Below are 26579 nucleotides of genomic sequence, written 5' to 3' on the forward strand. Positions count from 1 at the left end.
GATCTGTATCTATCATTATCTGTCCTCAACGTAAGCGGATCCAACCATGTGCACTGGACAAGATGGGAGGGAGAAAAATAACCAAATAGTGCAGGTGATTCTTCCAGCCACCTCACATGATGAGTGTGTCCTCCAGGGCTAGGCGGAGGAGGAAGGGCAGAGACTGAGGAATGGTCTCCAGCCCAGCCTTCCCTGCCCACCCTCAGGCCATCTCCCTCTGTAGACTTTCTGGTACATTCCAAAGGTCCATGGGGTTGGTCTTCATTCCTTGAGGTCTGGACTCACCTGTCACCTTCTCAGCAGGGCTGTCCATGGCCCTCTGTCCCACCCTGGGACTCTCTTCCTGTTTTCCTTTTGTCTTTAGTGCTTCTTACCCCCTAGAAAACTCTGTTTTTTTTGTTTTGTTTTGTTTTTTAAATAGGCTTCATGCCCAGCATGGAGCCCAATGTAGAGCTTGAACTCAAGACCCTGAGATCAAGACCTGAGCTGAGTTCAAGAGTTGGACGCTTGGGGCGCCTGGGTGGCTCAGTTGGACGGCCACTTCGGCTCAGGTTACGATCTTGCGGTCCGTGAGTTCGAGCCCCGCGTCAGGCTCCTTGCTGACAGCTCAGAGCCTGGAGCCTGTTTCAGATTCTGTGTCTCCCTCTCTCTCTGCCCCTCCCCCACTCACACTCTGTTTCTCCCTCTCTCAAAAATAAATAAACATTAGAAAAAAAAAAAAAAGGAGTTGGATGCTTAACCAACTGAGCCATCCAGGTACCCCCTGGACGGTTAAGCATCCGACTTCTGCTCAGGTCATCTCACGGTTCGTGAGTCTGAGCCCCTCGTTGGGCTTTCTGCTGTCACCACAGAGCCCCCTTCAGATCGTTTGTCTCCGCTCTCTTTGCCCTTCCTCTGCTCATGCTGTCTCTCTCTCTGGAAAAAAAAAAAAAAAAAAAAATGAAAAAACAAACACTTGTTTTGGTTCTTTGTTTGTTGCCTGTCCCCTTCCATTAGAATGTCACCTCCATGAAGGCAGGCACATGTCTGTTCCCTGCCGTATCCCCGAGGGCCTCTAACAGTGCCTGGCACACAGTAGGTGCTCAGTCAGTCAGTATTTGCTGAATGAATGAATAAAAACCCCAGAGGGAACCACAAACCAGTCGTAACACTGGTTACCCCTGCTGTGGGCCCCAGTAGGATGGGTGGGAGGAGGGACTTCTCGCTGGATTCATTTTACTGTGCTTTAGTTTTTGAAACATCTGAGAACCTTCTTCAAAATTAAATTAAAAAAAAAGTACCTCTTTTCAAAAAAAAATTTTTTTAATGTTTATTTATTTTTGACACAGAGAGAGAGAGAGAGGGGGAGAGAGAGAGACAGAGCATGAGCAGGGGAGGGGGAGAGAGAGAGACAGAGCATGAGCAGGGGAGGGGCAGAGAGAGGGGAGACAGAGAATCCAAAGCCGGCTCCAGGCTCCGAGCTGTCAGCGCAGAGCCTGATGTGGGGCTCGAACTCATAAACTGCAAGATCATGACCTGAGCTGAAGTCGGACGCTCAACTGACTGAGCCACCCAGGCCCCCTCACCTCTTTTTTTTTTTTTTTTAAGGGAAAGAGGATTTATGCAGTTCAAAAGAACCTTAAGTAGATGAAAGTCTTCTTAATTCTTAGTTCTTCTTCCCAGAGGTCCCTGCAGTGACCAGCTTGACTCTTCACTCAGATAGGCTCTGCTTTCATTCCCCTGGGGAGGAATGGCTTTTTTTTTTTTTTTTTCCTTTTGAAACACAGACGGGCCCATGCTGGAGTCTTGTTTGCAACCATGACTCCCCCCTCCCAAACCACCCCCCCCAACTTAACAATATATATTAAGGGTCATTCCAGGATTGCATGTCCATATATACAGATCTGCAGATTCTTCCTACAGACTGCATAGTATTTCAGTATGTAGAGTTTACTTACTTAATTATAATCAGGCCAGTTGATCCAGCTATCTGATGAGTCCCCCCTTTGGCCATTTGCCTTTTCCCCACATTTTTGCTGTTGCCGACAAGGCTGCAGTGTGTCCTTGGCTCTCCACCAGGCTCTTCACCTTGGCATTATTAACACTTTGGGCCGGATAATTCTTTGCTGTGATGGGCTTTTCCTGTGTATTGTGTTTAATAGCATCCCTAGCCTCTACCTATGAGATGCTGGTAACATCCCTTCCCCACAATTTGTGATGACCACAAATGTCCCTAGACATTGGCAAATGTCCCCTGGGGGGCCAAATTGTCCCTGGTCGGAGACAACTGATTGCCAGTTAAATCCTAAAATGTAGAATTGCTGGGTCAGGTTGTATGTGCATTTCAAACTCTGTAGATTCATTCAGGGGAAAAGGCAGCCTTATGTATTGTTTGTGCAAGTTTAGACAGCATATTAAAAAAAGATTTTTTTTAATGTTTATTTTTGAGAGAGAGCGGTGGGGGGAGGGGCAGAGAGAGAGGGAGACACAGAATCGGAAGCAGGCTCCAGGCTCTGAGCTGTCGGCACAGAGTCCGACACGGGGCTCGAACTCACGGACTGTGAGATCGTGACCTGAGCTGAAGCCTGACGCTTAACTGACTGAGCCACGTGGGCACTCCTATGCATATTTTGAACATCCTTCCCTATTGTATTTTCTTTGGCCACATCATGTGATGGGTGCATGGAAGGACCCTTATCGTTTTAAAAATCAAGTCTTCTGATCCAACATGCTCGTTGTCGACCATGATGAAAATTGTGATGAATGTCTTAATATCTAGTTCCCTGCATGCTGAGTGTGAACCTCCCTTCTGCTGCTTAGTGGACAGCGTGACCTTGAGAATATTAATTTATTTTGGGTCCCCGTTCTTCATCTATAAATGGGGGATGACGGTAGTTTCTGCCTCATGGAGTTACACAGAAAATTCGATGCCGTAAATGCATGTAAAGTTCGTAGCACAGGATTAGGCATGAATAAATGCTGGCAGTATTTTGTTTTAGTTATTTTCGTGAGTGGCTAAACTGGCTGCAGTGTATCAGTGTGCCTGTTGCATCATATTCTCGTCTACACTGGGGGTTATGCATGTTCTTATGCTTGATTTTGTTCTCCCTCTGTGCCTTGATTAACTCTATCCTCGGGCCTCGCTTTTCCTCACAGATCCTGTTCTCGAACATCGAAGACATCTTGGAAGTTCACAAGGATTTCTTGGCTGCCTTGGAGTATTGTTTACATCCCGAGCCTCAGTCTCAGCATGAACTTGGGAACGTTTTTTTAAAATTCGTGAGTACGGTGCCCCAGCCCCTGTTGGAGCGTGTAGCTTTGGGGGAGTGGGCTTCTTCCCCAGCCTCCTCTGCAGGCCTGTCTGGGACACGGAGAGGCAGGTGGCAGGCCCAGCCTCTGCCCACAGGAACAAGGGGAAGCCGTTCGGTCCCTGCAGATTAGTGCTGTTTTTAGTTGTCTCTCCCTCCCCTCGATGCCATGTGGAGTGCGGCTCCCTTTTCCTCGGGGCTCCTTGTGGAACGACCATGTCCTGGGGTTCCCATGACCTCCTGGGCTGGCAGGACCCTTCTGCCGCAGAATGACCAACAGGGCAGCCAGTGCCAAGAGGGTGGACCTGGGCCAGGCAGACCTGGGTGTGAGTCCCAGCTTGGCCACCCCCCGACCCACGAGGGTGTCTTGGGTTCCCACTCAGCTGCTGGTCGGAGAGGCTGATGGCTTTTCACAATAGTCTGTCTCTTCCTGCAGGATTCCCGAGTTTCTTGGAGTAGTGAGAGAATGGTTGGCGGGAGGAGGGGGTGGGCACCCTAAAACCTGACCACCACCTACTGAGTTGATGGCAAACTAGCACAGATGTTCTCTTTGTGCCGGGTGCTGTTCTCAGTGCTTCACGTATTTTAATTGATTAAAACTTCACAACAACCTTCGACAGTGTGCATCGTTATTGTACTCACTTTACAAACAGGGGAACGGAGGCCCAGAGAGGGTAGATCATGATTCAAGCTCACACGGCCAGGGAATGCTGGAGCCGGGACTTGGGCCATTGTAATTTGGCCCCAGGGCTTATGTTTTTCATCACCTTACACGCTAAGTTTCCTGAAATGCATCCTAAACACCTACTGTGTGCCAGGCGCTGTACTTGGCCCTGAGGAATGCTGCCCTAAATAAGACAGATTTATTGTCGCCACCGTGAGGCTCGTAGGCTGCAGAAACGGAGGATGCCAGTACAGATGGTGACCCGGGTTACAAAGGATATAAAATACAGATGTGCGAGGAGTGACTGTGCTCGAAGTTGCTTGAAATTGGGAAGTCAGGGACAGGATTGCTAGACGGAGCAAACAAAAACACCCATGACATCTGAGCAAATTGGCAAATGAAAGATAATTCTTTAGCATGCGTATGTCTCATGCACTGTTTGGGACACACTTCAGTAAGAAATGATTTGTTGTTCCTCTGAAATTCAGACTCATCTGGGTGTCCCGTGTTTCTCGTCTGGGTGTCCCGTGTTTTATCTGGCAACTCCGACTGCCTCAGGGCAGGCCTCTGGAGCATGGTAAAGTGGGATGATCTTGGCGGGGGGTGGGGGTGGGGGGTGGGACGTTCCAGAGGGAGACCGTCGCGAGGGCAGAGGCCCTGGACCAGGTGTCCACGGAGGGGAAGGCAGGCAGGCTGGTGTGGCCGGTGCAGAGTCAGTGATGGGGGGGGGGGGTGCAGGGATGCCGTGGGGGCAGATCCCATAGAGATCTCCCCCTAAGAATTGCAGGTTTGTAGCAGGGTCGTGCGGTGTGAGTGGCTCTCACCCCCTCCCTGTAGCTGTGCGGATAAGCGGATGATACGTTGGGGAAACCCTCGCAAAAGTCAGACCGGGATCTCACGCTTCCCTCTGCGATGGGGGAGGCGTCCACGTGGCCAGCCTCCGTCTGAGCCTCAGTCTTTTTGGGTGTAAAGGGAGTGGCCTGGAGCAGATGGCGTCCGTGGAGGCAGCGAGGCTCCCGGGCCGGGCCGTTGAGGGCGGCAGCCGTCACCTCTGACGATCCGTGAAGCCTCCCCGGGGGCTCGACCCTCTCCCCCAGCTGTCCCAGCTGGCATCTGTCCACTTCTCCTCCTTCACATCCCAAACCCGCAGCCACAGGCTCCCCGCCCACCACATCTGTGTGTGCACAACTGCTTGTCCCTTTCTTCTTGGCACAACAATCAAAGCCCCATGTGGGGCCCCTGGGAGGAAATTGAACACTTGGGCTCTGAGCCGTCAAAAGCAGCATTTCCATATCTGCAGGGTCTGGGGCCCCGAGACACAGCTGGGATTAGGCTCCCGGCAAGGACAGGGGAGTGATGGAGCCGGGCATGGTTTTGGGGAGGGGGTGTCTCCATTTGCTAAATTTAACTTCTCCAAGCCTCAAGTCCTGGTCCCCTGCCGTTTTCACAAGCTGAAGGAGAGGATGACAGAGCGGAAGAGGGGCTCGGAGGAGCCTCCCCTCACTGCAGCCACGGCAGACATCGCTAATCAATCACAGCATTCTGCCTGGGCTCCCTGGGCTGGGGGTGGGGCTTGAGACTCCTTCTCACCAGTTCCAGCCAGTGCCACTCTTTGATTGGGGTTAGCGTGTGAGAATAAACAGATCTGCCTCTGCTTTCTGGCCCAGTCTTTTCAGGGTACAGATGGAAGTGGACAGGGAGACCCTGTCACCTCACCAGGCTTGGGTCCAGTTTTTCATTTTCTCCCGCCTTTCAGAGCGTGCATTTATTAGGACTGTCTTCATTGCGAGTGATGAAAACACCAATTCAAGTAGGCTTAAGCCAACAAAAAAGACTTTATGGCTCATACAAACGAAATATTCCAGTGAGCGGGATTTAGGCATGGCTGGATCCAGGGCCCCATATGGTGTTTCCAGGACTCGGTCTTTCTCTTTAGGCTCTGATTTCCTCTGTGTTGGCTTCATTCTCGAGGGGTGGGGGGCCGAATGCCTCACAGGGTGGCAGACGTGGCCTTTAGCAGCTTCAGGCTGACAGTCTGCCAGCTCGGCAGTGACAGTTCAAAGAGAGCCTCTCTCCACAGTAATTCCAGCATGAGTCATTGAGGGCTGTCCTTGGCCCAGCTTGGGGCACATGGCCACCGTTGCCAGGACAGGGGACTCTTTGATTGATTTGGCCTGGGTCGTGCGCTCACTTGCGGTGCCTGGGAGTGGGGTGGGGTCAGTGGGCTCAGTGGAGGAGGTGGTTCCCAGGGGAAAAGTTGGGGGCCGTGACCAGGACGAACACGGGGGAATGGGTGGCGGGTGGGTAAAACCAGGCACGTCCCAGCAAAGAGCCGAGGCCGCGGCTGCAGTGGACCAGGGTCATCTAGAAGGAGCGGGAGCTGGTTTGAGGTCTGTTGGGCTCCTCTTAATTCCTCCTGCTTCCTTGCCTCCATTCATCAAGTCCTCACGACGCCTGCTCCCTGCTGGCGACTTCAGTCCCCACTGGCACTACAGCAGTGACCCCAGCCGATGCAAGCCCTGCCCCCACGGGGCTCACAGGGCAGGGGTGGGTGGGGGGAGGTGGACACTGCACAGCCGAGAAGGGAGACGTACCTGAGCTCAAGGCCTACTGCGTTTCCCGGATTCTGCCTGGTGCCTTTCCCTGCCAGCCTTGTCTAAACCTGTGAACGCACTCAGCTCCCTTCCTCCCCACTTGGCGTCTCTTCTTTTCACCATCAGAGCCTACCCACCCAGTGCCCCACCCTGTTCACAGACCTGTTCACCCGCCGTCCTGACGATGGTAGTGAGAGCAGCCTCAATAACACCAACACTAATACCAGCCAAGACTTAGTGAGTCCTCGCTCTGGACCATTCGAAGCACTTACAACGTGTTCACCGGATAATCTTGCCAAACCGCCTCTTGGTGGGGAAGCCGTTATTGTCTACAATTTATGGACAAGAACGCAGAGGCTCTGAAACATGACATGCCTTGTTCAAGGCCGCAGAGCTGGCAACCTGGGAAGCCAGACCGTGAACGTGGGTGGAGAACTTGCGATTGCACGTATGAGGTTGAGGTTGATGCCGTTATGGTCTCAGGGGCTCTGGTGTCTTATCTCTGAACAGCGCTAGTAGGGGCCCCCCAGTCGCTAGAGCTCCCTACATATGGTTGGGACCTCCTGCTGTCCTTCATGTACCTGCATTCAGAGCCCAGCCCCCCCTGTAATAGGGCCCTGCAGGCCTTCTCTGCAGGAGCAGGCCTCAGGCGGGCCACTTCCTGTCACCTTCAACCGGAAAGGCCCTTTCTCTCTTCTCTGCAGCCCACCTCTCCGTGGTCCGCAGCTGAGGCCTGGCTCCACCTGTGTCTAGAGGCCTCCCTCCCTCACATCTTTTGTCCTCGCTTGGGTGAACCCCTGTGGTGCAGACCTCCTGGCCAGTCTCCACAGGCCTTGATGGCCCCATGGGCTCACTGGAGACCAGTGGAAATGGAAAGCGTCCGCTTGGGCAGCGTGTGTGCGGGGGGCGGGGGCGGGGATGCTGGGGTCCCCTTTTCCCCTTCCCTGCCCTTGCGCGTCAGCAGACACTGGGTGAGGGAGATGGTCGGGGACTCTGTGTGTTTCCGTGTGCATGCAGACATTGGTGGTAGTGTTTGGAACATGTGGCTTGTGTCTTGTAACGTTTCAGGTCATTTGTGGCCGCTCCTGGGAGGTAGGCGTCAGGGCCGTTTCTCCCGGATGATCCTAACGTTGTCTGTTTTGGTGTTTTTCTCTAATATTCATGTTTGCCCATTGTGTTTGTAGCTAATACTTTTCGAGGAATTTTGAAATATTATATAGAGTTCATCGTGTCCCACTTGTATTAAATATTAAGTTATTTACCCCGCCAGCAGCGCAAGCAGTGAGGGGCTGTTATCATGTCTGTTTGGTGGATGAGGAAACCAAGGCGTAAAGAGGTGAAGCAGCTTGTCCAGGGCCACACCCGCTACTTAGGGAGCCTGGGGCTGGGTTTCCTACCCAGGCGGTCTGGTTCTCGAGTAACTTTTTCATCATTCTCTGCAGTCCCGTCCGAGCTTTGCTTGTGGTGTTGTGGCTTGGGTTTTGTCCCCCTGTTGCCTCCCGCTCCCATCCCCATCTTCGGTCAGGCCCCGGAGCTTCATGGCAGCAAGGGGGAGTTGAGAGAGGCTGTGAGACCCCGGGCTCCGGACTTGGCCTTGGTTTTCCCACATGTGAGTGGGGCGGATCCAGTAACCACCTGGCAGGTTCCTGCGAGGGCCGAATGGGTTTACCCTCTTTCCAAGAGAGTAGCGTGTGGCGTGTACTAAGTGCTGAGCACACGCTCCGTGTCGGCCAGTGGCTCCGGCCGTGGGCCCTTTGCTGTTCAGGGCGTCTGCTCAGAGGGTGCACACGGAGCCCCCAGAAGCGAGCCCGGGTGGGTGGGGGCGGCTTACTGATTCTGAAACCCATCCTCTCTCCTCTCTGGTTTTCTGCTTCCTGTAGCTGCCCGTCGGCAGGATGACTGGGGGGTTTGTTTAGAAACAAGATGAGTTACTTGCTTTGTAGACCCGCCTCTTCCTTCCTCAGCTTCTTGGGGTCTCCTGCCCAACCCCCAGTGCAAGGTCAAGGCCCTTCAGCCCTTCCTGTCCAGCGGCTTTACCCAGGACATCCTTGTTTAGGGTTTGGCGGGCTGGGAAGCAGTATTGTGTGAGCCTTTTGGAACCAAGAATGTTCAGTGCAAAGCTTCCTGTTGGTCCCAGAAGCCCTGACGTATGGTTACAGACCTGGTGACCCACAGATGACCTCTAGATTGGAAAGAGTCCGACTTGGGGCTTAGGGGGCGTTTGGAGGTCAACAGAGGTATCCCCTTGCCTCAAGGCTGTCGCTGCTATGTGGCAGAGACCAGGGATCTATTTTCTCCCCCACATTCCTGAGCTTTATCTAGATTCTTTACGTTCGTATATACAGGGCATTGCACGTGGTAGGTGTTTAAGGTCAGTTATTTAGCAGGTGTTCATCGAGGGGCCTACTGTATGCCAGGCATTGTGCCAGGGTCTGGGAATACCTCAGTGAGCAAGATGGATGTGGTCCACTGCCTTCAGGGAGCGGACTACCCTGCAGAAAAGACAGATAAACAAATAACCTGAATAATTCCAGATTATACCTGGATGGCTGCTTTAGCTAGGGTAATCCAGATGGCATTTGAGGAGGTGGAATTTGAGTTGGAGAGTAGTCAGGCCTGGGGGCATAGTGTTCTGGGTAGAGGAAATGGCAAGTACAAAGGCCCTGAGGTAGGAATAGGCTGGCAAAGTCAAGGAGTAGATAGAAGGCGAGTGAGATGACGTCAGAGAAAGACAGGGTCATGTATCTGGCCCTTGAAATTCATTATCAAGTGTTGGATTTCATTTGTAGTGTAATAGAATACCACTGGATTTTTGTTGTTTTTTTTTTTAATTTTTGTTTTAAATGTTTGAGACAGAGAGACAGAGCATGAGCTGGGGAGGGGCAGAGAGAGAGGGAGACACAGAATCTGAAACAGGCTCCGGGCTCTGAGCTGTCAGGCCTCGACTCGGGCCTCGAACTCATCAACTGTGAGATCGTGACCTGAGCCGAAGTCAGACGCTCAACTGACTGAGCCACCCAGGCGCCCCACCACTGGGGGGTTTTAAGCAGGGATGTGACACAGTCTGACTTGTGCTTTAATACTAAGGGTGGACACTTCTTGAGCTCCTACTATATGCTGAAACCTTATGTTTTAACTCATTTAATTCTTATAACAACCCCATGAGTTAAGGACTATTAATAACTCCACTGATGAGGAAACTGAGACACAGAGCGGTCAGGTACCTTGCCCAGGTTCACGCTTGTAAACGCAGAGCCAGGATTCAATCCCAGGCTGCTGGCTTGAGTCCGTGCACTTGACCCTGGGCTGTGCTGCTTCCTGAAAGGTTACTCAGGCTGCTGGGTGAAGAATGGGGACAGGAGTGGAGGCTGCGAGGCCTGCAGCGAGTGGGAGCCACCTTACCTGAAACCCCTCCTGCTGTGTGGTCGCTCAGGCTCTGGGCCAGTCCTTCCTCCCAGGCTGGCCCAGCTGTCAGCACATCTCAGAGCACCTGCTCTCCTGCCACGGGCTGTCTCCCACAGGCTCTGTCCTTGTCTTGCAGAAGGACAAGTTCTGCGTGTACGAGGAATATTGCAGCAACCACGAGAAGGCCCTGCGGCTGCTTGTGGAGCTCAACAAGATCCCCACTGTCCGCGCCTTCCTCTTGGTAAGTTTACTTGTCTTCCACTCGGCTTCGGCCTTGCGAATCCCTGGGCACGAGACAGCTTCGCGCTGACCTGTGCTGCCCGGGGTCGGCTGGGCATGACGGCTGGGGTAACGCTGGGATCGCCGAACGTTTTCTGGAAAGGGCCACATTTTTGCCTTTTCGCATCATGCGCTCTCTGTCACAGTGACTCAGTTCTGCCCTGGTAGCATGGAAGCCGCCATAAATAATATATAAAGGCGTGAGCGTGGCTGTGTTCCAGGAAAGTTTATTTACTAAATAGGCGGAGGGCTGGATCTGGCCCTCGGGCCAAGTTTGCCAATTTCTGGCCTAAAGTCGTGATCCTGAAAAGAGTGGTGTCAATGGTAGTAATAATTGTATTATTAGGATTATTTAGTTATGAGTGAAAGAAAGCCCAGTTAAAATTGGCTTAAGCCCAAAAAAAAAAAAAAAAAAATACATGGGTTCGCTTTTCTGGGAAGTTTAAGACCCCGGAGGGCTTCAGGCACTGAAGAATCTAGGTGTGTAAATATGTCATCAGGGACGTGTTTCTTGGTTCTGCGTTGCCCCGCCTTGGTTCCATTCTCAGGGAGGCTGTCTCCTTGGGGTTGCCAACGTGGCCTCCAGCAGCTTTGTGCTCATACCTCTGATAACTGAGCAGCTTTAGGATAAGAGAGCTCCCCTTGGTTCAGTAGTAACAGCAAGAATCCTGGGTCTGATGCTCATTGGCTCAGCTTGGCTCAAGACCCTATCCCTGAACCAGTTGTTCTAGATGGAGGGGTTGGTTGTTGCTGATTGGCTACTTCTGGAGCTGGAGCGCAGAGTCAACTCTACCCAAACCACCAGCCCTAAGGGTGGGGTGGAGCCCGAGAGGGCGTTGGCTTGCGTTTGTGGAAGTAAGCTGGGACTAGATATGGGTCGGGCCACACCCCAGACATCCGTGATGGCCTTCGCTCTACAGGCTCTGTAGTTGCAGAGAGCTTGGCTTGTGGATGAAGGTTCTCATTTGTGACTTCCTTGGGGCTTTACCAGCCACTATCTGTTGTGTATGAACTAAGATATACATTTGTCTGCTCTGCAGACATGCCAAATCACAGCAGTTTCAACAAGATAAATGTTTCTCTTTCATGTTAACAGTGCAGATATAGACAGTCTGGGGCTGGTATAGGGGCCCTTGTGTCAGGAGCCAGTGCCCTAGTGTGCACCCTCATCAGCAGGGTGTTAAGTCGACTTCTCACCACTTCCACGTTCCAGGTAGTGGGATGCAGAAGGGCGGGAAGGAGGGCCTGCCCTTCTCCTCTTAAAGGCATAGTTGCACACATCTCTTCTACTCACATCCGGGACCTAGTCACACGGCTACACCCAGCTGCAGGGAAGGCTGGGGCATGTAGCTGTGTGCCCAGATGGCAATAATGTTGCCGTGGAAGAATACCTTGGGGGACACCGCATAGCCTTTGCCACAGGTGATTGTGATGAATCTCAAATCTTCAGTGACTTCCTAAGACTACGTGAAAAGTGATTGATGTTCTCGTGGTTTCAAATCCTGATCTTTTATTTTTTTTAATGTTTTAAAATGTTTATTTATTTTTGAGAGCAAGAGAGAGAGTGCACGCAATCAGGGAAGGGGCAGAGAGAAAGGGAGACACAGCATCTGAAGCAGGCTCCAGGCTCTGAGCTGTCAGCCCAGAGCCCGATGCGGGGCTCGAACTCACAGACTGTGAGATCATGACCTGAGCTAAAGTTGGACACTTAACCGACTGAGCCACCTAGGCGCCCCTTGATCCTTCACTTCTAAATCCCCTGCTCATTCAGTCAAAGACCAACACTCCCACCCCCAAGTACTGTTTTATTTCCCAAGGGCACATAGAGAATAGAACACCCAAGAGTAGAGTGGCTACGGGCCGTAGCGTAAGGAGTGTTAACCACGCGCCCAGAGAGCCAACCTGCATGATAAAATTCTTACGTGTACTTCTCCCTGATGCACAGTCTCTGACAGAGTGTTTCCAGAATTTTGATTCAAAATGTATGTTTCCTTCGCTAGTGAGCTCCTGATGCTTGTGGTCCAGTTCCAGTGAGCGTCTGAGGAAAGGCAGATGGGTCAATGGATTTCCTTTTGTCTCAAGTGCCTTAGCATTCGGGGCCGATGCTGTTTGTTACTGCCACCTGCACCTTTACGTTTCCAGTTTTGTACTTATATTCATTCAGGAGTCTGGGCCAAAAGCAGAGATGAAGTCGCGTAGCTCAAGACCACACACACGCGACCCTGTTTCGGTGACCCACCTGCTGACCTTAGTCCCACAGTCCCCGCTGCCCAGGCTCTATCTAGGCCTGGCTGAGGGTCCCTCTTTCTGGGGGTGTCCTCTTGGGCTCAGCCGTGTCTTGAGAAGCAGGAAGATGCCAGGATGGTGTTTGCAAGGGTGTGGGAAGGGAAGGGCCTCGCTTTTTCTTTCCTTCCTTCCTTCCTCTCTCTCTCCTACAGTCTTCCTGGTGCACCAGGCTGCCGTTTTCCTAGCGACAGCTGGGCTGGGCCCGATCGGGCAGGGGGAGGACACATGGAGTGCCAGCAAGCTCGTCATCTTTCCCCCTCTTTGCTGGTGTCTCCCAGCTTTTGGCCACCTGCAGGAGAGCTGTCTTGAGTCTCTGATGGAGTGTTAAGACGTTGCGAATAGACAGGCTCTGGCTTTCCGCTCACGACGTGCTGTGTGCTAGCTGAGAGATAGAATGGCGACTGCATCATTCTGTGACTCAGTTTTCTTGTCGGTAAAATGGGGGTAATGTATTCATTTGCTCATTCATGCTAAGTGCTGGGGAATAGCATGCTAAGTGCAAGGCAAGAAAAGTCCTCCCTCTCGTGGAGCAGCTAGTCTAGTAGGAGAAACTTATGTGATTGTCATGTGGTATATGAAATCCCCCGGAAGAAGTAGTCCCCATTAAGGATGACAGGATGTTTTGAGGGAGTTAAAAAGAGAGAGCGGCAAGGAGTATCTGGGAGGAAAGCATTCCAGGTAGAGGAATTGTAAGTCCCAAGGCCCTGAGTTAGGAGCCTGTTTGAGAAATAGCTGGAAGCCAGGGTAGCTGGAATGGAGAGTATGGGAGGAAGTGAGATCAGAAGGAGGGAAAGGGCTAGATAATGAAGGAGCATTTGGATAATGGAAGGGATCTGAGGTTTATAAAAAGCTTTTTTATTGCACATACATGTAGTAAATGCACTCACCCGAGTCGGTTCTGTGAAGGGGGAGAATTTAGAGAGATAATTCGCCAAAGTTCTTCCCATTGTGCCTGGAGTGTGATCTTGCTGGAATAGTGAATGGCAACTCAGTGTGTGTTCGCTTCTTTTTTTTTCTCTTAAATGAAAATCAAGCGAAACAGGAATTTGGAGTGTTTGGGGGGGAAGTGTGGTTGGCAGCTTTGCCAGTTATGTGAAAACCCCTTGATCCCGGACAAAGAGGCCGGCCCTTCTCCCACCAGGTCCTGGGGGCTTCTGGAAAGCACTCCGCTACCCCCAGGCTCCCCTCTCTCCACCCGGAGCTGACATCACCAGGGCAGCTTGTGCTGAGCACTGGCTCAGAGGACAAAGGCCCGAGTGTGAACGGTGTGGGGCCTGGCATCTCCCAGCTGCCACAGCTCTGATCCCCCATCTGTGCCTGGGGGAGGTGCGGGGGCCACGCAGCTCCTGTCAGAGCCGGGGCCCTGGGGCCCCTGGGGTCTTACTTCTCCAAGGAGAGGGCCCCTTGAGATCCCTGGAAGGCAGCACCCCTGAGTCTTGGACCTGTTCTTTCAGTTTTCTGCGCCAGTTGTCATGGGGGGGTAGTACCCCTGCTTTTGCGGGGGCCGCGACGATGAACTTTACATAGAGGCAGAGCACGAGGCACAGAGCCCAGCACGTGGTAAGTGCACGGTAAATGTTCCCTGGTCTCATTTTCACTGCAGTATAAGCAGGGAATTTGTCTGCTTTGCTGGGCAGGTTTCCTCGTGCTTGGAACTGTGCCCAGCACATAGCAAGCACACAGTGTAAATTCGTGGAATGAATGAATGAATAAATGAATGAATGAGAATTCTTTTTCCCGAGAGTTCCTGTTTCGTTTGCAGTCTGCCAGCATGGTGTTGAGGAGGAAGGCGGAGATTGGGGGATGTGCTGACAGTTTGTTCATCCTTTGTGTCATTCGTTTGTTCATTCATTCATTCATTCGTTCATTCGTGCATGCATGCATGCATGCATGTATTGGGCACATAGTAAGCCCCAGGGACAGGACCGTGAGGGGCATGGTGGGGGACCCAGTTCACTTTCCAAATCCTGTTACCCTCCCTCTACAGAGGTAACTTCTCCCCCCATTAGAATTTGGTTTATTATTTTTTTTCCACCCATGTTTTTGTATTTCACTACAGATGTGTTCTCCATAAGCAATGCCTGGTTTTGTGTGTTTTTATTTTATTTTCTTTAGATGTTTATTTATTTTTGGGAGAGAGAGAGAGAGCACGCATGGGAGAGGCGGGGGGGTGGGGTGGGGATGGAGGATCCGAAGCAGGCTCTGTGCTGACAGCAGAGAGCCCGATGCGGGGCTCGAACCCATGAACCCAGAGATCGTGACCTGAGCTGAAGTCAGATGCTTAACCGACTGAGCCAGCCAGGCACCCCTGTGTTGTGTGTTTTTAAAAGCTTTCTGTAGATGGGTTCATACCATGCACATCCTTTGGTGTTTGGGGTCCATCTGTGTCCCTCTGCGACTGTCAGGTCCCCCGTTTTTACCGCCATTTAGTGTGGCAATTGTGTCAGTCTACCATAGGCATAGTTTCCCAGTCTTCAGTTGATGGTTATTTTTATTCTTTTTTTTGGAAATTATTTTAAATTATTTTTACTGTTTATTTTTGAGAGAGAGCACGCGAGAGCAAGCTGGGGAGGGGCAAGGAGAGGGGGACAGAGGATCTGAGCAAGCTGTACCCTGTCAGCACAGAGCCCAGTGTGGGGCTCGAACTCACAAAACGCAAGCAGTTGATGGCTCTTTACCTCGCTTTGCGTTGTTTGCTATTCCATACGAGGCAGTTGTGAACGTCCATGCTCCTGCGTCTGGTGCGTGTCTCGAAGCTCCGATAGTTCCTATAGATCAGGAGTTAGCAAAGTTTTCCGTAAAAGGCCAGACAGTAAACATTTCAGGTTTTGTGACTGCATGGTCTCTGTTGCAACTCCTCAGCTCTGCCGTGGTGGCTTGGAAGCAACCAGATATGGCACGAAAGCAAATAGATGTGGCTCTGTTGCAGGAAATCCTTGGTTACCAAGACAGGCAGTGGGCAGGATTTGGCCCACGGGCCGTCGATTGCCAGCCCCTGATCTGGGTTTTGTGCTGGCTTGAAGAGATGCATATTTTCATTTTCATCTCCCCTGGGTGTTGCTAAATTGCTTCCAAAGTCTGTCGCGGTGTTTTAAGAGGGCTCCCCATGGTTCTTTGAAGGTGGCCAAATCCCTTTGCCATCCCTGGTGAGTTTTAATGAAGGTCTTATGTCCTTTTGCAGAGTTGCATGCTTCTGGGAGGCCGGAAGACCACAGACATCCCTCTGGAGGGCTACCTGCTGTCTCCAATTCAGAGGATTTGCAAGTACCCCCTTCTCCTCAAGGTGAGATGTTCACCCATCTCCTCTCTCTGCAATAGAAGTGACAGGAAACCCAGCTCTGACTGGCTTAATCAAAACACTTGTGAGTTCAAGTAGCTGAGACGTATAGGGGTGGTGCTGGCTCTGGGCCGGGCCGGATCCCTCCACGACCTTCTGCTTTCCACTGTTCAGCTCTGTTTTCCGTGTGGTACCAGGTGGTCGTGTTACCCTGGCCTCACACCTCCCAAAGTTCAAGGGTAGTGGGAAAGAGGGAACCTTTCTTTTAGTAGCTCTGACATGAGTTCCCAGAGTCCCTCAGGCTTTGGCCACCTGTGGCCGGAAGAATGTGATGTTCTGAGTGGTTTGGGCCTGAGTCATGTGGTTTAATGTGAGCCAATTACATGAAATCTTCGCTTGTGCCCTTTATTCTTCTCCCGGGTGCTTGAGCTTGCACTTTACCCCAGTGGCTACGAGCTGGGCAGTGTTGGGCTCTGATTGGTTGAGACGTGGTCCAGTGACCGTGAGCTGGGCTGCGCTATGTTTTCATTGGCTGATATCAGGATCAGGTGCTCCACGCCTGACCCAGTCACTCTGAGCAGACGAGCTCTAATTGGTGCAGATTTATGTCATGTGCTCCCACCTCCAGCCAATCACACGACCCCACAGGCCACAAGCCGGTGGGTGGGGGACCGCGGGAGCTCCTCATCACTGTCCTGGCTGTTTGCAGAAGAAGATACGGGTGATGCTGCGTGCACTGAGCTCAAACCACACACCTGCTGTCTTCTTCACTGTTTAGCCACCTTTGATTTAGCGTTGGTAGGGCGGGCCAGGGAAGATTTGCTGCTTGGGTGGTGACCCAAGAATTCTTTTTCTAATTATTATTATTTTTTAATTTTTTATTTATTGTGTGTGTGTGTGTGTGTGTGTGAGAGAGAGAGAGAGAGAGAGAGAGGGAGGGAGAGAGAGAGAGTGCAGGGGAGGGGCAGAGGGAGAGGGAGAGAGAATCGCAAGCAGGCCCCATGCCTAGTGTAGAGCCCAATAAGGGCCTCGATCCCATGACCCCGAGATCATGACCTGAGCCAAAATCAAGAGTCAGATGCTTAACCGACTGATCCACCCAGGCGCCCCAGAAATCTTAATTCTCAGCTTCAGAGTTGGCTTCTGGGTGGATCCCCAGCTGGGTGGATGGCCTTGCCACCGTCCGCTGCTCTCTGCCCAGGGTTTTCGACCCTTGGAAATGGTGGCCGTTGGCCTAAGCCTGCCCTGGCTCCATCCCGAAGGCCTGGCATCTGACGGCTGTTTTTTGGGGGTCCCTGCTGGTGGATTAATTTGGCTGATGGTGCCTCGTTCATGCACCTGTCATTGAGGCCACATGATTGTCATTGAGGCCTTGCTCCATCAACTGGAAGGCAGAGCGGAGGGAGGGGAAGATTACTAGGGCCAACCTGAACTTGGCTTTCTGCTGGAGATGGCGGGGGACCCTTGAGTCTCTGAGCTGGACCAGACCCTTTCCGGGGTCTGCGAACAGAGGCCTCTAACCTGTGCAGCCATGGCTGGTGGGACAGTACTCTCTGTACCTCCTCTGGCCTCCTGTTGTTGTCTGTCCCAGGGATCTCAAAAGGACCTTCTGTGGTCGTTCTCGCCGGTGCTCTTGACCCGTAAACACGTGTTTGAAATGCCGTGTGTCTCTAGCTCTTCACCTTGGTGCAGAAGGAGCTCCAGGTGGAACTTGCAAACTGGTAGCCTGTGGCTTGAACTGGACCTACAGGTGTGCTTCATTAGGTCTGTCTGGTGGTGTTTTCCAAACGTGCACTGGATGCCTGCATTTAAGAGGCAGGGCTCTGTAGCAGTTTAGGGCAAGGGGTTGCCAACCCTGTGGCCTGTGAGCCAGACCTAGCCTGTGGCCTGTTTTTGTACAACACAGGAGCTAAGAATGATGTTTACATTTTTTTAAAGGGTTGTTAAAAAAAAAAAAAACAACAGACCCGAAAAACAAACAAAGAAGACTGTGTCACAGAGGCCGGATGTGGCCAACAAAGCCTAAAATATTTACTATCTGGCCCTTTGCAGAAAAAGTCTGCTGACCCCTGGGGTAGAGCCAGGCTTTGCAGCCATAGGCTGCAGGGATTTCAATTCTAGCTCCACCATTTGCTCGCTGCCTGACTTGGTGCACGTCACTTCTCTGGGCCTCAGTTTACTCACGTGTAATATGCGGTTTGTACTAACACAGATGCGGCTGTTATTCATACAGATGATCGGACATCTATTCACTTAATTCTTAGAACAACTCGATGAGCGAGGCCCTGCGGTTAGCCCCACTTGAGAGACTGAGGCACAGAGGAAGGAAGTGGCCAATTCCAGGCCACATAGTAGGGGAGCTGTAGGGCTCACGATTTGAGCCCTTTTCTAGAGGTCCGCCCTCCAACCATGAGGCTACCCTGCCTGTTAAGCACTTTGGGGAATTAAGCTGCCAGAGTGCTTGGGTTCTGGGGATGCTGACCTTCTCAGTTCCCTAAGCGGGGGTCTGGGAAGGTCGGTGGCCTTGGTTTTGTGGCTCAGTGGCTGCTCTGTTCCTTCTTTCCTGGGTTTTAAAACCTTGAACATCTGACCCATTAGAGCAAAGGCCGACTCTAGCCCCACAGCCCCACCGAGGCTTCCTAGGTGTTAACCCTTTGGTTTCTGGACCTTGGAAGAGTCTGGGGTCTCAGCGGGTGTGGGGAGTGGCTGTTTCCATAACGTATTTTAACAAGCAGTGGAGCTAGACCTATGTAAGGGGGCGGACTCTAAGCTCGCAATGGGAGGCCCAGGCGTTTCTGAGGCCCCAGGGGCCACAGTTTGGTCTGGTGGGATCTATGGGCTCTGGATTCCCAGGAGAGCAGACGGAGAAGAACAGAACTAGAGTAACTGCCCACAGGAAACGATGATGCAGCCTGGCTGTGGGTTTGCTGTCCTGACCAAATGGCTGTTTACTCGCCGCGTTTCCTCGGTCTCCAGCTGTGTTTACCGGGAGTGCAGATAGCACCGGGGACCAGCCAGCAGGCCCTTGGATTCCTTCGGGGACGTGCCATGCTCCCCGCCTGACAGAATCGCTCTGTGCCCTGGCCTCTGGCACCCACAGCTGGAATGTTTGCATCAGAGAACAGCTGGGATTGTGGACAACTCTTCATACCCCTCCTGAGTCCCTCCTTCCTGTCACATTTTCCAGCGGATTTTAAAAGACGATGCCATGAGCCCAAACCCTCAAGCTTCCTCCTCCGGCCCCTGCAATGCCGACGCCCTCACAGATGTCCCTGTGGCCCTCTGAGCCCCCTTGTTTGAGCTGAACTCCGAAGCCAGTAGGCAGACAGGGTCAAGGAGCCCGGGTGGGAAGACAGAAGAGGCGAGATTGAAAGCCTCATTGGGAGCAGCCCGAAAAAGGCTGAAGTTGAACATTGCCTAAGAATAGCCGGAACATTCTATCTCAGCCTCCAGCCCAGGCTCAGGATAGACGGTTGGCATTTTTAGGCTTTGTTGAGTTTTCCATCAGTGTTTCCAGGGAAATGATTCAGGTTTGGGGTAATGCCCCTAGTGCGCAAATGACAGGTGCCTGAGGGGAGGCTGACTGTCACTGCCCCTTTCGGTTGTTTCCTGGTGATGCACAGATCTCACTGGGCCACTGTGCACCAGCTGCTGGCGTGGCTCAGGACCCCCAGTGGTGAACGTGTCCCTGCCCATCTCCAGTCAGACTGGGTCTGGTGCGTAATGGAGACTGGTCAAGGCAGGTGCAGGGCAAGCTGGACCGGCCCTTCAGCCCAAAAGGGGGCAGCTGCCACTCCAGCCCCCCCCCCCCCCCCCGTTCTCCTTTGCCTCCTATGTCCTTGGCCCTTTCCCCTCCACTTCCTTAGCTGGTGACTCACCTTTCGGACCTCCAATCACAAGTGGGCCCAGGGCTCAGTCTTTGGGCCTTTTCTCTCTCTAGACTTGCTCCCGAGTGGCCTCATCCACTTTGTGGCCTTTAAAGAAAAAAAAAATGTATTCAAAATTTGTGTAACCTTCATCATGATAATTTTAGACTATTTTCATCACCCTGCAAAGAAACTCCAGACCCATTAGCAGTCACTCCGCTTTCCCTCAGCCCCTGGCAACCACTCATCTACTTCCGGTCTCTGTGGATTTGCCTGCTCTGGACCTTTCTTTTCGATGGAATCCTAGAATATGCAGCCTCTTGTGTCTGGCTTCTCTTCCTTAGCACAGTGCTTTCCGGGCTCACCCACACTGCAGCCTGAATCATAACTTCATTCCCTTTTTAGATGAATAACATTCCGCTGTATAGAACCACATTTTATCCATTCATTCACTAACGAACATTTGGGTCGTTTGCACTTTCTGGCCGTTACGAACAAAGCTGCCGTGAACATCCATGTACAAGTATTTTGTGGACATTCCCAGGGCTTTAAATCCCATCTCTGCGTCCAACTTGCAGCCTGGACCTGTCGGCCAAATTCCAGACCTGTTCTGCCCACTCAGCTTCCCTACTTGGACGTCAGACAGGCGTCTCCTATCTGACGTGCCCAAAACGAAATGCTTGGCTCTCCCCTTCCCCCAGACTGGTCTCCCCGCCCTGCCACCCCCTTGTCCCCATTTCCATAAATGGCCTCTTTCTTTCTGGTTGCTCAGGCCAAACCCAAGCTGTCTCTGGCTCACCCTACATCCAATCTATTAGGAGGCCCCATTGGCTCTGCCTTTGGACTCTTTCTTGAGTTCTCGCTCCCTGGGCCCCTGCCACAGCCCCCACTGGGTCTTCCTGCCCCTGCCCTTGTGCCCCACTGTCTCTTCTCAACTCAGCAGGTGAGTCTGAGCCAGTTCACGTCATTTTCCCTCAAAACCCTCTAGCAGCTCCCTGTCACTCACATTTAAATCCAGATTCCTCCTCACTGACACCTGTAAGGTGTTACACAGTTAATCTGTATTTCTCTCTGACCCCCTCTGCTTCTTCTCCCATCCCTCTCACTCTGCTCCAGCCACATCTGTCCCCTTGCCACCCTCTGAACACAACAGGTTCCTGCCCCAGGGCCTTTGCACTTGCAATTTCCTCAGGGACATCATTACCTTAGATAGCCTGAGGCTCGCTCTCTCATCTCGTCAGGGCTCTGTTGCTCACTTGTCCCCTCCGTGGAGAGGCCTTGTCTGACCACCCCAGCTACAGCAGAAGAAACACCTCTGCCATTCTCTGTCCCTTCACCCTGTTTTAATTTTTCTTCACAGTCCCTCTCCCTAGCTCACATTCTGTTCTATGACTCCTGGTGTACGGATTGATTTTTTTCTGACTCCTCATTAGGGCGTCGGCTTGGCCAGGGCAGGGGTTTAGGCCTGTTTTGTTTGTTGCTGTTCCCTCAGTGCCCCGATGGCCGGGGGCTGGCGTGTTTCCCGGAGTTGGGACACGTACCGCTCAGAGCTGGCACGTGAAGAACCTTTATGGGCGGCGAGCGGTGGGGGGAGGAGGCGGGCAGCCCTGGAAACCAGCGAACCCCACAGCGAGCGTGTTCTTCTCTTGGCAAATTCCCGGGAGTCTTCCCGATTCCCTCCAGGAGAGGGTTCTGGCTGGTGCTGCACCATCGGAGGGTTTTAAGGCCGTTTATTCGTTCCCCAGCCGCTGTGGAGTCCCTGTTACGTGGAAGGCTTCATCCCAGGTGCTAGGTGCACAGTGGACAAAACGGCCCAGAGCCCTACCTCTGTGGGACTGCCACTCTGCTGGGGGAGACAGTCAGTGGACGAATAGGAAATGAACGTGTTTGTGGAGTTGTCGTGTTGCTGTGGAGCAGAAATATTTCAGGCCAAGATGGTTGGTAAGGACCAGGTGATGGGCTGCGAGGGTGACCTATGAGCAGAGACCAGGAGAAGGTGAGGAAGGGGGCCGTACAGGTAGCCTGGGGAAGAGTCTGCCAGATAGAGGGCATGGCTAGTGCAAAGGCCCTGTGGCAGGACTGTGTCTGAGGAGCAGTGAGGAGGCCCGAGGAGGATCTGAGGGAGAGAGCAGGGGAGTGAGGTCAGAGAGGCGATGGGGCCAGGTAGGCAGGGCCCTGTGGGCCACTGCGGGGTCTTTGTCTTCTCTGAGTGTTGTAGGTGCCTTAGGAAGGTTGTGAGCAGGGGAGGGACAGGGTCTCACGTCGTTCTGACAGGATCCCTCTGGCTGTGTGTGGAGAAGGGACCGTGAGTGGGGAGCGGGGGCCGAGTTTGACTTTGGCGGTTCAGGTGGCAGCTGGCTGGACCAGGATGGTGGTGGTGGGTTCATTTTATGACCATTGCCTCTTCATGTCCTTTGCTCATTTTCTGTTGGATAATTATCTTTTGTGCTGATGCACCGTAGTTCTTTGTATACCATTCAGGATACTTTGGGATAGTCCCTTGGAGTCCTCCTCTGACTCTGATGTTAGGAAATGAGCTCCTCACCCGCCAGGGATCCTGCGAGAAGACACCGGAGGTCAGAATTCTCCCCACCATGGCTCCCGCTGCCCCAGCTCCCGTGCTGCCCCCCTCGCGGCGCCCACCCTCCACCCTGCCTCTGGGCTGAGCTCTGCCTCCCAGGCCGGTTCAGGTTCTTTCCTGCGCAGTGAGCAGCGGCAGCCTCAGGGAGCGCCCCTCCCCCGGGCCGGGACACCTGCTCTCACCCCTTTATTTCACAGCTTCGGGTCACACACCGTCCTTCCTCTGGTCCGACTCATCTCTGCTGTGTTCACCACTCAGGGCTGTCGTCTGGTCCCCCTTCCCCCGTGGGAGCGCCTTTTGCCAGAGAGACGGTTCCATCTGCCCCTTCCTTGCTCCCCCTGGGGCGTGTCCCTGGCACATGGCAGGTGCTCAGTAAAATCCTCAGGGTCCTGATGTTGCAGAACATCTGGGCCTCAGGCCCGCGAGGACCTGTGCTCCAGACAAGGGGCCGCTCATCTTCAGGCAGGGGCAGAAACAACGTGAGTGGAGAAGGGATGTTTCGGAGGTGGGTCTTCTGCTGGGAGTGCTCCGAACGACAGGCTGGCAGGGGCCAGATGGCTGCTTGCTGTCACAGCACGTGTTGTCAGCGACAGACTGATGGTGGCCAGCACGGACCGAATGCCTGCCAGCTACGCACTTCACCACGGAGGCCCTTTCCCTGGGGTCTCCGATTCGCCATGACCACGAGCGGACCCAGACCGACAGGTCTGCGTCGTCCTTTTAGTTTTGGGAGGTTGTGGGCTGTGCTGCTGTGCCTCGACCTCCTTATCTGTTAAAGGGGACAGTAACAGCCCCTGCTCGCAAGCACAGAGCAGAGGCTGAGTGGGCCTTCACTGCTGCCACCCCCCTTATCACTGCTCTTCAGCACGGAGGGCGACTGGCCCAAGGTCACCCGGCTGGTGACCTGTCCGAGGGGCGGAGCCAGCCCTGGCACCCACGTGTGGCATGCCAAAGCATCACACCTGTGTTGGGCATGTCTGGGTCGGGTGATGAAGGAAAATCCTGCTGGTTGAGCGACCCCGCTGGGAAACCCTCCCTGCGGACTTGAGGTCCTGCAGGTCCTCCCTCCCCACTTTCTCTCTCGTCACACTCACCATGTGGCTGAAGCCCTTCCATGACAGTGAGGCTGACCTTCAGCATGTCCCAGCCGGTGCTTGTGGCCGGGGTGGGCAGTGGTGGGGGGGGCCCTGGGGGAGGGGCCCTTTACACGGTCTGGTCCTTGTGAAGGTGGTTTTTTTTTTTTTTTTTTTTAAGTTTCTTTATTTTCTTTCTTTATTTTTTAATTTTTTTAATGTTCATTATTTATTTTTGAGAGAGAGAGAGAGACAGAGTGTGAGCAGGGGAGGGTCAGAGAGAGGGAGACACAGAATCTGAAACAGGCTCCAGGCTCCGAGCTGTCAGCACAGAGCCCGACACGGGGCTCGAACTCACGAACCGTGAGATCGTGACCCGAGCTGAAATCGGATGCTTAACTGACGGAGCCACCCAGGCGCCCCTAAGTTTCTTTATTTTTGAGAGAGAGAGCATATGAGTTGGGGAGGGGTAGAGAGAGAGAGAGAGAGAGAGAGAGAGAGAGAACCCCAAGCAGGCTCCAGGCTCAGTGCAGGGCCCTGCGTGGGGCTCGATCCCACAAACCGTGGGATCATGACCTGAGCCGAAAGCAAGAGTCAGACGCTTAACTGACTGAGCCACCCAGGTGCCCTGGTGTTTTTTGTATTATTCTACAGCTGAGAAAACTGGGGCTCGGTGGGGTCAGTATGTGTGGCTGCCTCTCTGACCTCCTGATCTCTGTCTTCTCTGTTTTTTCCTCTCTCTCTTTTCCTTTCTTTCTCCTTTACTCGGCTCCAGCCACGTGCCCTCCTCACTCTTGCTCATTACGTGTCCCGTATGCTCAGACCTCAGATCCTTTGCGTTAGCTGTACCCTCTGTGTGGCCCGGTCTTCCCCAGGAGTTTGGCAGGACTCCCTCCCTTGCTTGATCCGGAGTCTCTGTTCAGACATCAGCTCCTCTGAGAGGCCTCCCTGATCTCCCTATTTGAAAGAACACTTCCCTTCCCCAGACCTTCTGGCCTGTCATTCGGATTTGCCTTCTTGGTATTTATCACCACCTGACAGTGTTTTGTACGTGCCATTTCTCTTCATTTGGGCTCATCTCCTCTACTAGAATGTAATACCTGCCAGGTGAGGAATTTTCCTCTGTTTGGTGACAAATGAAGAAGGCGCTCAGGGGACATTGAATGAATGAATGAATGAATGAGTCAATGAATGAATGATGCTCCCCGGCCCCAGGATACCCGGTTTGTACCGAGCGTTGCGGGGATTTGGCTCAGGGCCAGGTGACGTGGACGCCGTGTTTGGCCCCCTGCGGGTTGGGTTGGTGTGCCTCATCCCTGTCCCCACCTCCCCCCCAGGAGCTCGCCAAGAGGACCCCCGGCAAGCACCCCGACCACCCCGCGGTCCAGAGCGCCCTGCAGGCCATGAAGACCGTCTGCTCTAACATCAACGAGACCAAGCGGCAGATGGAGAAGCTGGAGGCCTTGGAGCAGCTGCAGTCCCACATCGAAGGCTGGGAGGTGCGTCTGGGGCAGGTGGCCCCCTGGGCTCCAGCGGGGCCCAAAGCGGCGGTGGGGGGGGGGGGGTGCACACAGCTGCGGGTATAGACGGCGGGTGGACACCACGTTCAGCCTGGAGGGCGCATGTTGTTGGGCTCACGCGGAGTTTGTTGAAAAGAAAAGCAAAAAGTTTAATTGTTTTCCTGTGGAGCCCCCATAAGAGCCTTGATTTCAAGTTTCTTTTGAGACACCGGCAGCACCGGACCCCCGTGTTCCACGACAGCAGCCTCTAGAAGCTCCAGTTTTCCTCAGCCCCCACCTCTCCCTGTTGCTCCCCAGTCTCTCTCCTTCACGTGTTGCCGTGTCTGCCCGGTGTCCATAGGCCTCGGGGCTTTTGGTGCCAAGGTGCAGGGTAGTGTTTAAGGCTCTGCTCCAGGACAGAATTCTGGCTTTGACCCTCCCCTGCTGGGTGACTTCAGGCAAATGGCTTAAGTCCTCTGAACTTCAGTTTCCTCATCTGTTCCTGGCACGTGACAGGCACTCCGTACAGGGTGGGTGTTGCTAATACTCCCGTCACGCCGACGAGGGCATGGGGTTCTTGAAACCTTCTCGTGGTGCCTCATTTATTCACTTAAGCCTCTGTGTCTCCCTTGGATTATTAGAGATTTCCTACAAATCTGTCGAAGGACGTGGAAAAAGCTGGATACGTAAAAAATATCAGAGTAAATACAGCTGGAACGGAAGATCAAAAGCAAAGATGAAATACTTCTAGATTGTTCTCTGGATCGTGTGCCTCACACCCTGTGGGTTTCCTGGCACTTGCTACGTTTGGGATTTTTCCGCTTCTTTTCCCCGTGGTCGGGCATCCCGAATGTGAGAGTCTGGCTGTGGAGAGAGGGTTCGGGGAGGAGGCGGGTATCGTGGATTAGCGCTGGCCGCCCATCCCCCTTCCGCTGGGCCTTCCTTTCCCGCCGAAGCCAGAGAACGAAGGGCTGCGTTTCCCAGTCCCCCTTGTAGGTTAGGTTTGCGACGTGAATGGCCAAAATCGGATCCAGCCGCTTGAGATTGAGAAGCTGGGGTGGGACAGAAGCCACCCCGGTGCTGTCTTTGCCGCAAAGCCCAGCTGTGGTGGGGCTGGGCTTTCTGCATTAGGATCTTAGCAGAGGGGCCGGGTCGCAGCTTCCTGGGTGTCAAGAGGCACGGGACACCCGCTGGCTGGCGGTGGTGCACGTGCAGCAGGCAGGGGATGGCTTTGCAGCCGACAGTTGAGCAGCAGCTCCCGAGGCCTGGACGCAGCAGGGTGGTGTTCTCCTGTGGTACCAGCTCGGGCAGATGGTGTGTGACCTCCCGTCTCCCAGCTGGGGCAGAGGCCGGCTTTCTGGGAGCCCCGGTTTGGGTTCCTGCTTCCTGTACACCATCTGAAGATTGAGTAAGCCCCTTATCTCTTTCTGCTTAACGTATGTAGCCTAGGGGCGCCTGGGTGGCTCAGTCGGTTGAGCGTCTGACTTCGGCTCAGGTCACGATCTCGCAGTTCGTGGGTTTGAGCCCCGCGTCGGGCTCTGTGCTGACAGCTCGGACCCTGGAGCTGCTTCGGATTCTGTGTCTCCCTCTCTCTCTGCCCCTCCCCCCCAACTCTCAAAAATGGATAAACGCTAACAAAAATATGTAGCTCGGTTTCTATTTCCCACAATGCAAATTGCCAGACCGGTGTGCCCGTTAGGGTGTGTTGTCTTAGGCCTTGTTTCAGCCCCGGGATGCCAGAGCTCCCTTCTGTCTCTTGCCTTCCCCT

General features: G+C 53.3%; 1 protein-coding gene and 1 long non-coding RNA gene across 3 annotated transcripts in view; one reads left to right on the forward strand and one right to left on the reverse strand.

Moving 5' to 3' along the window:
• Positions 1 to 26579, forward strand: part of PREX1 (phosphatidylinositol-3,4,5-trisphosphate dependent Rac exchange factor 1) — a 181394-nt gene that overhangs the window by 80598 nt on the left and 74217 nt on the right. The window contains exons 3-6 of the mRNA XM_027046734.2: positions 3136 to 3258; positions 10087 to 10191; positions 15697 to 15798; positions 24650 to 24811. Of these exons, the coding sequence (XP_026902535.1) occupies positions 3136 to 3258; positions 10087 to 10191; positions 15697 to 15798; positions 24650 to 24811 (492 nt within the window). The remainder of the gene's footprint in view (positions 1 to 3135; positions 3259 to 10086; positions 10192 to 15696; positions 15799 to 24649; positions 24812 to 26579) is intronic.
• On the reverse strand, positions 14833 to 21642 carry LOC128311101 (uncharacterized). 2 transcript variants are annotated; one of them, XR_008289059.1, is made up of 3 exons: positions 20863 to 21642; positions 19671 to 19766; positions 14833 to 16491 (listed from the first exon to the last, which is right to left on the reverse strand). It is a non-coding gene; the product is annotated as an uncharacterized LOC128311101 (long non-coding RNA). The 2 variants fall into 2 exon arrangements; XR_008289058.1 differs by having other exon boundaries at positions 14833 to 17130; positions 20863 to 21641.

The sequence above is a fragment of the Acinonyx jubatus genome, chromosome A3 (genome assembly GCF_027475565.1).
Source record: "Acinonyx jubatus isolate Ajub_Pintada_27869175 chromosome A3, VMU_Ajub_asm_v1.0, whole genome shotgun sequence".
Taxonomy (NCBI): Eukaryota; Metazoa; Chordata; class Mammalia; order Carnivora; family Felidae; genus Acinonyx; species Acinonyx jubatus.